At 36.0% G+C, this 13,612-nt stretch overlaps 1 protein-coding gene across 1 annotated transcript; it reads left to right on the forward strand.

Annotated features, from left to right (window-relative positions):
• Positions 1–8,026: 8,026 nt before the first annotated feature.
• LOC110940808 (putative disease resistance protein RGA1) lies at positions 8,027–12,098 on the forward strand. Its single transcript, XM_022182382.2, has 2 exons — positions 8,027–8,402; positions 11,777–12,098. Exons 1-2 carry the CDS (start codon positions 8,100–8,102, stop codon positions 11,777–11,779), a joined length of 306 nt encoding a protein of 101 aa, XP_022038074.1. The 5' UTR covers positions 8,027–8,099; the 3' UTR covers positions 11,780–12,098.
• The last annotated feature ends 1,514 nt before the right edge of the window (positions 12,099–13,612 follow it).

A 13,612-nucleotide genomic window follows, 5' to 3' on the forward strand; every position in this document is an offset into this window, starting at 1 on the left:
AGATGTAATCATGGCGAGGGATACGTTAAGGTATGATTTATACTTACTGACCGGTGTTCATCCACACACGACACATTCCCGTATCAAGGTGTACACGAGAGTTCATCTTACCGGTGAGTATACCGTTTATCATCTGTTTGACCATATAAAAGATGTGAGAAACTCACTTATTTTGATTGAAAACAAGCCCTATGTAATATAATCACTTATTGATGAGGAACTTGATTTTCATATGCATGAGGGCACAGGAGCAAGTCTGTGAACAGGTCAGTACTAACGTACAGCAAAGAGACGAACTTGACTCCTGGATAAATGTGACATATTATCACTTATTTGTTTGGACATGTGATTGTTGATAACTTATTGAGGTCGTATGCAATATGTACACGTATGTATAGTATCATGGAAGATCTAGACTTCGTCTCCGTTATTGTTTCGGTAAAAGAAACAACCATGATACCCAGATGATAAAGCAGCTTAAAGACCGAATATCTCAGAACCTCGGCAATCTCTCAAACGAAATTTATGTACTAAGACCATATGCCAATGTGTGGTTCCCACCTGGTCTACAGTCGAATAAGTTTATATCCCATGCACACTTTAAAATGATTGTGGGCCTACTGATACATCTTATATAGAGCTGCTTATAGTTTTTCATTTTCAAGTTTATTTCAAAGAGGTTTGGACACACCACTGACGTACTATCATTTTCTATTTTTCTCGCCAAGAAACTCATTTTTGTTTTTCCAATGTTTTTGCATTTTGAAATTTTTCGATGTTTTTGAATTTTCAAATTTGGATTTACTCCCCCTAAAATCAACAAACTATGATAAATTTTAAAAACACAAAGGTATTTACAAAAAGGATTTCCCGATGTCGGTTAAAGCATGTTTTACCTCAATGCCGTTTACCAAAAATAAGTTAATCAGAAATGATTTATCAAATTTTGGAAAAATGAGTTGGTACGTTGGTAAGCGATGTGGACCATGACAACATTGACGAGTTTCATAGTGAAACAATCACGTGTGAGGTGATATTCGAGTTCAACGTGTCAGGCCAAAAAGTGTTGTACGAGATGATAATAATTGATAAAGCAGCTTAAATATCAACAAGTATTGGAGAGATATGAAATTTAAAACCGTAATCCTGCAACTTCTTCGTGCATTGCCAGGAATCTGAGTGCTCTCCCAAACTGGATATCCACCCGTTGTGGATTTCAAAGTCGATTTTGTAGCTACTAAGAAATCTCTTCACAGCAACAAGATCATAGACCTCTGGGTCCGGCTGGTCTTCCACATTGCACCAGCGAAGGTCTTTGTCTTTCTCTTTCAGAAGTAGTGTGCGGTTGCTCAATCCACGCCAAGGCATCCGCACACCCGGTTAGTTTGTTCAACAAACACATTTTCTTCAATCACACCGCAAAGAAATGTACACTGCATGTTCATCTTGTTGATTTTGAACATCAGACGTGCTGTAGGTGCGTACATTTTGATTGAATCTATCCTGGGGACCCAATTAAAGCCTTTAACAATCAAACTTTGGTATGATTTTCATTTTGTCGAAGGTTTTCAATTTCTTCCGACAGACAATTTTGTCTTCTTTTCTTTTTCTCTCCATTAAAGGCAACAATTTCTTTGTCGCCGATCTTGTGCATGGACACTCCACTATCAACAATCCGATGACTATCGATAGTTCCTCCTGGAACATCCTGCACACTCACTCAGAGATTAGTTGGAGAGGGGGACCCAAGCCTTCATAGACTTGGGTTGCCCCTGAGAATCAAGAAATGTAATTTCAATTTCTTGAAGGTCCTTAAATTACAAACCTCCCCTTGAAACCTCACCTGTTTTCGATTTCCAAGCTTGTTTCTGTTTACCAGATTGTGTATTATTTATAGATTTAGAAATCGACGGTTTTAACGCTTGTGACAAAATTGGTTTCCTTTTAACAGTTTCTGGTTTTAAAGCCTTTTCGATCACCTTCACATTTTGACGTCGTTGTTTTGTTTCCTGTTCTTTAACAATGCGTTTGTCAGCTTTTGGTGACACAGGACGACGTTGTTGGTGACCTTGTTCAGAAGGGGCTCTTTCTACAAAATTTGGTTTCGGAGAGTTTGTGCAATTTCTGATAATGTGGCCAAACTCCCCGCATTTAAAGCATGATCTCCTTTCAACAAAATTAGGAGATTCTGTTTGACTTCCTGACGTTGAACTTGTCGACCCAGAGGTACTTGTTCCTTCATCACACCCGTTTGTGTGTTGGGTGTAATTGTTTTGAGCGTTACGCTTTAAAATTCTGACTTTTTGAACAAAATCGGTGTTTGATTTATTTTCAAAAGTCTCTACTTTATCAGTACCCTTGGAGGCCACAAATTTAACGTCTTTGCATTTCTTCTTGTAACGAGCTCCTTTTATTTCAGTCTTTAGTTGTGTAACCTTAGGATTTTGAGCTCGTTGTTGTTTACCCTTAAAAGCGATAGGTTGTTTCTTTGTTGGTGATTTTTGATTTCCAAATTTTCTTCTAACTTCAGCTATTGGAATCGGATCACTCTGAGTTACTGAAACTCTTGGGATCCCCTTTTCCAAAAACTTACTGGTAGTATCTTCAAACACTTTATCAATCAAAGATTGATTGATGTTTTTAATTGGAAAAGTTGTGTTTGAATAAATTTTGTCATCACCGACTAAAGTGTACAACACGTTATCACTTTTAACAGTAGACACTATCTCAGTGATAGGATCTATCTCTTGTTTAACAATTGAATGCACAACAGGAGTAGGAGGATCACACAGAATATGATTCTCAAAAGGGACTTCTACTCCTTTGTTCTTTTCAAGAGATTTATCCTCTTCACTCACATCTAGTTCATCATCTGACGAATCATAATCCTCAACTGTGGGAGGACTTTGATTTGAAGCACATGATGACTTTTCCTTGCTATCAGATGAGCCCTCTGATGAATTGTCCGTTTTGAACCCTAAGCCAGTTGTAACTTCCTCATAATCAAGAGGTACAGTTGGCTCAAAATGCGGCATTTCCTCCTCATTGGGCATCTTGGTATAGTTGTGTCTCAAAGGGGGCGGACACGACTTATACCCAATGCCTTTCACGTTCCCTTTCAGTTTTTGAACGTCTACGATGTGATCAATCACATATCGGTAGTTTGAGTAACTCTCCAATTTGAGCTTGATCGCATCATGCTCGCATTTGGCAACGGCTAGCTCCTTTTTGGTTTCCTCGATGATATTAAGGTAATTGTTAATACCAATTTGTTTGTTAAAAACAGTTTTTGTTAATTCAGAAACGCTTTTCTTGAGTGTTTCAATTACCGATTTAAAATCCTTTTCATTGCGAGCTAAGGCCATATTTGCCTCTTTGCACTTTGACAGTCCAATAACCAAACTCTCTGATTGTGACTATGAAGCGTTTCAGATTCACGTTTCAATTCAGCACATTCATGTTTCATATCAGCACAATCACTACATATGCTAGGAGTTTCAGATTCTACCTGACTTGTAGAAGCTGCGACATTAGCCATAAAGGCAGTCTGAGAAGAGAAAGATCCATCTTCAGTGAGAATCTTCTCCATTTCTTCTGATGTAGCATCAGCTTTCTTGATCAAGTCAGAATTTTGACATTTTATCTCCTTGGCACCATTCGACAAACTATCAACTTCAGAATCCATTCCTTCTTGATGTCCGATTCTGAATTGTAATCACTCACACCTGAGCTATCTTCATCAGTGCCACTATATCCTGAACTGTCATCTTTTCCTGAAGATTCACCATCATTCACATTCTTGACAATTTCAGCATAAAACGCAGTTCTTGTTTGATCACCGTTTCCCAATTGTATGGCCGGACCACAATTGACACTTGGATCGAATTGAGGTTGTGTTGTGGAAACTTGAGGTTGAGGTTGGGCTTGTGATGACGGTTTTGGAATATAGGCATTTGGATCAAATTGAGGTTGGGATTTAGGTAGCCACGCACTTATTGATTGTTGAGGCATGGAATTCATTAAATATGTGGCCATCGAAGTCTGATTTTGACCTGGTCGTGGGTCCGTACTCCAATCCCATGGACTTGTACTACTCATATTTAATATTAGAATAACTATACCTGATAAAACACTTGAAAGCACAAAGTTAGAACACTTTTGCAAGTCCTCTGTTTAAAATCACAGTAAAGTAATGTATGACGAAATCCATTGGTTACAAAATCGTGGGATTCCGTTAACAAGAATGAGTGACGAAATCGAGTGATTTCGTTTAGTGGAATGAGTGACGAAATCAAGGGATTTCATTGACTGTAATGTGACGAAATTGGATTACGTTGATAAATGATGTTTCTAACGAAAACAAGTGATTTCGTTCAAGATTGTTTTCATCCAGGATGGTTTTCGTCCATCCTCTTTGTTTTCGTCCAGATGTGATTTCGTTGACAATGGTTACCAGTTGTTATGTTCGATATTTTTCAAACCTTATCCTCTGACAAGTTGACACCAAATTTCAACAAACCATGCTTTTCTGGTTTTCGATACACCTTTTTCTCACCAACTAATGATCACAATACACAATTTTCAAACAACTTGCAATATAATAATCAATAACAACAGTTTAATCAAGCCACAAATTTAGATCAAACACAAATATTTTTCAAGAACAGTTATGAACAAATGAAGAACACTGTATTCCGAGCAGAATTTCCCCGGAGTAATTTTCGAACACAATTTTGCAATAAAACAAGGTTTACAATAAAACTTTCAGCAGAAACAACACAATGTTCACAAATTTTCAATCCTTTTTCCAGAAAAATAAGAGCTTTTCAAGAACAAAATATGAAAATCACAAGAACAGCTTGATAAAACACTAACAATATAGGTCCGTTTTTCTCAGAGGATCCGATACGAAAACCTATTCCCTGTTTATCACAAACACAATCGCGGGTGCGGAATCCCCGTGACGGTGCAAACCAAACACAATGTAAAACACACACGCGTAACCAAAGATTCAATATCTATTGATTAGGGATGAGTACAACCACAAACATATACAAACAATGTTTTACAGACTCTCTCAAGTCTCCCTGTTCTCACTCATAGAGTTTCACAGTGGTCTCATGAACTCATAACTAAACTGACTAACAAGTGAGCTATTTATACTGACCATCGACGAAAAAAGTTGTTCGTCGAACACTCATCGACGAAATACAAGACCTTGACGAATTTAGGTGATTTCGTCATATATGAGGTGTCTTCATCACTTATAGGATTTCGTCCATTAGTGATTTCGTCAACAGGAGTCTTTAGCACATGGAGCTTCGACGAAATCACATGTGATTTCGTCACCTGTTGTTTTCGTCATATGTGACTTTGCTCACATGAGTCTTCGTCGGATTATAATAAGCCCAAACTAATAGGCCAGACAGACAAATGAGTGGAGGCCCAAAGGAGTTGTTTCGGCCCAAACATGCTGTACGTACACACGTATTCTCAAATTCATGTTGTAAGAATTAGTCAATCTTGTGACATCATCATGATGATGTGTCAGCGTGAAACGTTCTCGGCTCTCCGTGCTTCGTGTGTCGAACTCTAGGGCGCACGTCGGAGGAATGTCACTACGTCGGGCTTGAGCCGAACCTAACCCAGTCGAACCGAGTCGAGTCGAACCGAGCCGAGTCGCGTCCACATAAAGTGTACCAACACTATATATATGAATGTTTAAATGGCAGTTGAGTGGTTAGAATTGGAGGGAAAACCACCTTTTGAACCGGTGCCTCCCAACCAACATAACCTCTCGAATATATCGGTCCTAATATACATATGATCACAAGTCATAGTGGCTAAGTTATATATACATAAAATATCTGATATATATATATATATATTAGAAATTATGTTTATATATTAGAAATTATGTTTATACTGTCTAATAATGATTACTTTGTATTGTTGAAGAACTCACAAACTTGTTTGAGTTCTTTGATGTGTACCACTTGGTTTGATAGATAACCCGTTAAAGTGGGTCAAACTCCTAAGAAAATAGATGGAAACTAGAAGAATATTTAGAGAGAAATCAAGACTTAATTCATTTCATTGATAACCCTTCTAGTAAATTAACCATCTACATATATAGCAAAACAAAGAGGACATGACCTAAACTACTCACTACTTAACTTATTAACCCACTACTACAAAACGTGTAGGAGTTGGAAGTGAAAGAATCAACTAAAAGTAATAAACTAAACCACACATGACCAATTAATTAACTAGAATGACAATGCATCACATTTCATTCCATGCACATGTCGGCTACATAACATTCTTCTAGGGTTTGGTGGTCATTTTTTGGTTTGGGTATAATCATTTAATAAAATCTTTTGTCATCGTTTTCGTCGCTATATTTTGTGTAAATCCATCATTTCTTGACAAGGTCCCTACCTAATTGTAGTCTAATATAAACACTTCACCAATTATATTTATCTCATAAATATGATATTATTATTTGATATATAAATAATAATTACCACTTATCTATTAATTATTACTTAAACATTTAATAAGTAAATAATTATTTTATGAATAATTAATTAATTAAATATTAACTCCTGCATTTAATAAACCGTATTTCATGAACTAAGGTCATAGGGTGTACTCTAACATCTAGAGTGTTAACAATGACATGACATGTTAATTAACATTGCAAACCACTATTTCCTTGTGTTAAAATGCATTAAATAAGTTATGTGTTAACATGTTAACCCAATGTTAAGAGATTGAATTAATTATTATTTTTTTTTAAACAAAAACCCAATGTTAAAGTGCATTAAATGAGTTATGTGTTAACATGTTAAACCATTTCCATAGAGTGAGACAAAGTGAAATGAGAAAAAAAAATGTTGATGTATTATTTAGGTGGAGTTAAGTTAGGTTAAAGTATACCTAAAGTATAACTTTTTGAATCATACCTTGTTAGTAATGTTGATTAATAAATCACCGCGTATCTAATATCCAACAATATCATAATATTATAATTACTGGTTTTTATTTCACAGATATAAATTTAACATGATGGATTACGATCAAATACAAAGGATCTTAATTGTAAGAAGTGTAAGAAGGATTTATAGAATGACAAGTGTCCAATAATCTAAAAAAACCCACTACACAAAAAAACTCCACTATAAAAAAAAAAAAAACCTTAAACATCCACCACCACCAAAAACCTAACCCCCCACCCCCCAAGCCATGATATAAAAGTTATATAAGGTATAGTCTCGTTTAGTAAACGAGCTCATTCTTAGTCTCGGGCTCAAGCTCGTAAAAGCTTGGCTCATTTCGAAGTTTTTCAAGTCAATCGCAAGTAACTTGTCTCGTTGCACCCCTACTAGGAATACAAGAAAGATCGACCTTGGGAATTGCGAACGCAAAATTAAAATAAAGGCCACAAGGACAAATAACTATAATTTGGTCCAAACCACATGGACCAACTATGTGATTTACTCTGATTCTTAATTTGGTATTATGCGATCCCTAATCTATAAGTAATCAAGTTCCAATTTGAGTTGATGGTGTTACGTTTTGTTGATTGCTTTTTATTCAAGTTCCTAGTTCTGGCCCACCGGACAATGGAATAACAGCAAAAAAACAATAGGAAATAAACAAGAATTGTTTACCTTTCAGGCCTGTTTATGGTATACGATGAACAGGGAGGTAACCTTTTACGTTTATGCCGAAACGGTCCTTTTAGTTTCTGATGGAGGTCTTCAGACGTGAAGCAGGGGAATTTTAACTTCGTAAAAAGGCTGTAGATTTGGTGTAGATGATTGGGACCAGCTTGTTGCATTTTCTTTATTCTAGTCATTACTTTTAAAAAGTAAACTAAATCTTTTAATTTATTGGTTTAGAGATTGCGTGTGTCTCTCTGCCTGGATAAATTCGTTGTGTGTGTGTGTTGGTTTAGGTATCTTATCTTAAGAGTTTTATGTTAGAGGTTATATTGAGTCTCTCAATTGTTGATTTTGTTTGGGTTACGTACGAGTTTAAAATCACACGTATATTTACTTTTGATTCTATTATTCTGATAAAAAATATTAATCATGGGAGATGCGGCTGTTTCCGCCCTTGTGAGCGAGGTGGTTGGAAGACTGACTTCTGTAGTTATCAACGAGTTAGCTCTACTTTGGGGATTCAAGGATGACATTTTGACTCTCAAGGAAGATTTCAAAAACATCCAAGCTGTTCTCGAAGATGCAGAAGACAAACAAATCAAGGAAAAGACTGTAGAGTTATGGCTTCAGAGTCTTAGATCAGCATCCTTGGAGATAGAAAATGTGCTTGATGACATCTTAGCTGAAGCTTTGCTACAACGTCTACACAAAGAAAGAGGCATCAAATACAGGGTAAGAGCCTTCTTCTCCTCCGATCATAATCCTGTTAGGAACCGTATTAGAATTGCTCACAAAGTTAAAGCCATAAGAAGAAAATTGGATGCCATTGCATCCAAGAAATCTGAGTTAAGTTAGACCCATAGTGTCATAGGTCATGTAGATGTGGCATGTGATATGCCAGATAGGGAAACTAGCTCGTTTATACATGATTCGTCACTTATCTTTGGAAGAAATGAAGAGACGGAGATGGTAGCTCAGAATATATGTAACAAAGATATAGGAAAATTTGACAATGGTGAGATTCGGGTGTATGGTATATGGGGTATGGGAGGCGTGGGAAAGACCACTCTTGCTCAATTAGTCTATAACCATGACATGGTGAATAAATATTTCAATCTTAAATGTTGGGTGTATGTTTCTGAAAACTTCCAAGTTAAAGAGATCTTGAAAAACATCATCGAATCCATTGATAATTGTGGGTGTACACTTACACTGCTAGATAAGTTGCAGGAGTACCTTCAAAGCAAGTTAAGGGGAAAGAAATTTGTAATTGTACTTGATGATGTTTGGATTGAAGAAGGTGAGAGGATTAAGTGGAACAAATTACGTGAAACATTAAGTTGTGGGGCAGAAGAAAGTGTGATTCTGATGACAACGAGATACCAAACAACTAGTCAAATGATGGCTAAAGTTCCCGAGTTACAACATGAACTAGGATGTTTATCAGAGAAGGACTCCGGGTTATTATTCAAGAAGCATGCATTTGCAGACGGAAGAGTGGGAGGTGATATAAGTGAGCTAGAGCCTATTGGAAGGAAGATTGTTGAGAAATGTAAAGGACTGCCTTTGGCTGTGAAGACATTGGGTAGTTTAATGTGGTCAAAAAGCAGTATCAGCGAGCGATTGGCAACATGTGAAAGACAACAATATATGGGAGTTGAAAGAAAACAAGATCTTGCCTGCTTTGAAGTTAAGCTATGATTACTTACTCCCTCATGTAAAGAGATGTTTTGCTTATTGTTGTTTGTTTCCTAGCTAAAGGCTATAACACGGAGAAAGACGTACTGATTCCGTTGTGGGTGTCAAACGGATTTATTCCACGCAAAGGAGAAACAGACTTATATGCACTTGGGGAAGAAATTTTTAATTGTTTGGTTTGGAGGTCCTTCTTCCAGGCTGTTAAAGCTGACTCTAAATGGGATCGAGCTATTAGATATAAAATGCATGATTTGATGCATGATATGGCAAGATATGTGTCGGGACATGATTACTGGATTATAGAGTCTGGTAAGGACTTGATATTCCACGATGAGGTGCTTCATTTCAGTTCACAATGTCCAGATATTCAATTTTCACCAGGTTTTTTAGGAAACCTTACGTCATTAAGATCAATATTCATGTATGGAAAATTAAATGAGGGTGCAATTAGCCAACTTTTCAACCATGGATATCTAAGGGTAATTTACTTGGCTGATATGTTTAGTAGATTGCCTGAATCACTTTCCAAACTCAAACATCTTAAATACTTGAGTTTATCAAATTCAAGTATACATCTTTTCCCCAGGTCGTTAATGTATCTCCAAAACTTGCAAGTGTTGGTTTTGATTTCTTGCTACAATCTGATTGAGTTGCCTGACTCCATTTGCAAACTCAAACATCTGAAATACTTGAATTTATCACATTCAAGTATAGAAGTTTTACCAGAGTCAATTATGTATCTACAAAACTTGCAAGTGCTGCTTTTATTTTCTTGTAAGCAACTGCGTTGGTTGCCTCGTGGCCTAAGATACATGGTTAGTCTTCAACGTTTGGACATAAGTTATTGTAGTTCACTCACGTGCTTGCCATTTGGATTCAAAGAACTAACTAGTCTCCGAATACTTCCATGGTTTTTTGTTGGGAGATGGGAGAAAATAGGGGAATTGGGTGATCTAAATCTTCTTGAGGGGGAGTTAGAGATATCAGGACTTGAGAATGTTAGAGGTTTAAGTGAGGCCAAGAGTGCAAATCTCAAATGCAAAAGAAACTTGTTGGTTTGGAAATGATTGCCAATGCTGAAGAGGTTCTCGAGGGACTAGAACCAAATCCGTGTCTCAATGAATTGAGAATAAGTACTTACATAGGAAAGATAATTTCTTCAAGTTTGATGGCCAATTTAAGGAATTTAGTTAAAATTAGTTTTTATAAGTTTTTGAATTGCACATGCCTTCCACCACTTGGGAGATTACCCAATCTTAGGGTCATTCACTTGATGGAGATGAATTCTTTGAAGTGTTTTCATGATGACGACAAAATCATGTTAGGAGACACCAATATGTTTCCTCGTTTACAAGAATTAGATATTGGCATGTGTTCAGATTTGGTTTCTCTACCAAACAACCTTCCAAATCTCAAGGTTTTAAAATTAGAAGAGTGCGATAAATTAGTATTTTTACCGGATAACCTTCCAAGCATCAGAAAGTTGTATTTAATGAGATGTGACGGATTACTTTCTCTACCTGATGATATTCAAAGTTTCAAGGATCCGAATGAACTTCTGATAAACAAATGTAGACATCTAAGTGAAAGGTGTAAAACAGATATCAGTGTAGATTGGCCTAAAATTTCTCACATTCCCAATGTCCATATTGACCCTCCAAGGTAACGTTATCTATCTATCTATCTATCTATCTATCTATCTATCTATCTATCTATCTATCTATCTATCTATCTATCTATCTATCTATCTATCTATCTATCTATCTATCTATCTATCTATCTATCTATCTATCTATCTATCTATCTATCTATCTATCTATCTATCTATCTATCTATCTATCTATCTATCTATCTATCTATCTATCTATCTATCTATCTATCTATCTATCTATCTATCTATCTATCTATCTATCTATCTATCTATCTATCTATCTATCTATCTATCTATCTATCTATCTATCTATCTATCTATCTATCTATCTATCTATCTATCCTCATATTTTCTTCTTCTAAGCAAAATAAGACATCATAAGTTAATTAATGTTATATCCTCATATTTTTTTCTTCTAAGCTCTAAGCAAAATAAGACATCATAAGTTAATTAATTTTATATCCTCATATTTTCTTCTTCTAAGCAAAATAGGACATCATAAGTTAATTAATGTTATCCTTTTTTGTTAAAAAAATTGGTAAATTACATTTCGAACTGTTATATTTACTTTTATGTTCTAAGTAATTTCATTAAGATAGTTCAATTGTGACTTTTTTAGTTAATGAAGAAAATGGCCAAACTTGAGCTTATTTCATTATTTCCACATCAAAATTATAAGTGGAAGCTTGTTAAATACAACAATACAATTCATGTTTGTTTTTCTATATTTTATACTTATTGAATGTGGTTTTTTTAGTGACTGGCGGTGGACTGGCTAGAAGTTGGCAGCTGAACATAATCGGGTTTTCTATGTTTGTAATGTTTATAAAAGAAAGATTGCACTAGCTAGCAATTATGTCATACTTGCATAGTTATTGGTTTGTCTTGATTTGTATATCATGTCCCTGATAGAAAAAAGCTCTCTCTTTCTCAGTTGCACAGTAATTCTGTAAATAATGTTGTTAATTCCATGTAAAGAGTTGTTGATCTTTGTTTGTAAAATGTGTGTTGATACAGTTAATAACTTGGATATGTATTTATTAAGACTTTTGAGAAAGTTACTTGATTCAGAAAACATAGAACGATAAAAGTCTTTGGTTTTGATTTCGGAAAGTGTTGTCCGCAACTGTTGTGTGTTCGAATCAGTTTGCTTGTGCACAACAATTGTGTTTCGCATGTTCTTTTCTCTTGTGTATATATACAATACTTTTAAGATTATTTGAAATTAATGAGAATCAGAAAATCCCTCGGAAACTGTCTCTGCTTTCACATGGTATCAGAGCATATTCAATTCAGTGATTTCACATTCAACTGGATTCATTTATATAAATTTCTCTCTGTGATTTGATTCGTTTTGTTTCACCTCCTTACCTGTTTCTCATCATGCTTTTGGGTAGTAATCTCACTTAAACACCAAACCTATATTCTCATCATCACATGGTTTTGGTTTTCCATCTTCCATGCAATATAGGAAAGATGGCCCAGTTTTTCTATTGTGTGACTACATGTTATGGCTTATTTTTGTTCCATGTAACGGCTTCAGAGTATTTGAATGGGGTTCAAGGTTTTACAAGGCTGGAGGATAAAAACGGCGGACGGTTAATCATGCATTATGTGGTGGCGTTGATAGCCAAAAGACAATGGGGTACAGAAGCAGGATGCGCAAGGGTACAACTTCCGTAGTGCCAGGTACAATTTTTATGCAAAGCCAATGGAACAGTGTTGAGGAATGATTTTTTGTTCGAGGGGTATTTTTGACATTTAGACTACCCGTTGTGGGCGTTAAAACCATGCCACCTCACCTTGTTAAATCCCCAAACACTGCACCAGGCTAGTTAAAGGGGGCGTTACTCCCTTAACACCATTAGAGAATGTGAAATGGGGTATGTGCGTCAATCAATCATAATTTTTTTTTTGTGTTTTTTAGTTTTCAATTAAACACAATGTGATAGTTAAATAGTGGGTTAGTTAAAGCTCATTGTCTATGTGATAGTAACATGGCACACTTTTTAGTTAAACCACAACAGGTAGTTTTATAACTGGCTGGACAATGATGACCTATGAGTTAAATGTGGTCAACATGCGAAAAAGGATCTGAGTTCTAACTAAAAATGTTTTGGGATTCATTGCTTAACAATTCGATGTTGGATTTGGGCTAATTATTATGGGATTGTTGATCTTTGTGATGATTGGGCTACCAAGAAGCCCAATTCTATTAACTGGTATGCAAGACTTCTAAATGAATAAATTGTTTATCGATTTGTGGATCATGGTATCTATATAACGTACCGGATTATTAAGAGTTGCGCTCGGGGGTTTTTGGTCTACGATACACAGCACGTTTGTCTGGCTCAAAAAGAGTCTAGTAATGCGAAATCATGGAAGGTAATAACTGGACTGAAGTTCAGGCCCAATGGGAAGGTGAAGCTAGTCAATATTATACGCTATGTAACTATGTGAGGATGGCCCTAATACCAAATACACACGTCGGTTTATATCCCAAGGGCCTAAAGATGGCTTGATGATGGTAAAAGTATATTGGGGAATTAGTTCTACATGGTTGTTGGGCTTATGAAAATTTGAATGATAAGTA

The sequence above is a fragment of the Helianthus annuus genome, chromosome 1 (assembly GCF_002127325.2).
Source record: "Helianthus annuus cultivar XRQ/B chromosome 1, HanXRQr2.0-SUNRISE, whole genome shotgun sequence".
NCBI lineage: Eukaryota > Viridiplantae > Streptophyta > Magnoliopsida > Asterales > Asteraceae > Helianthus > Helianthus annuus.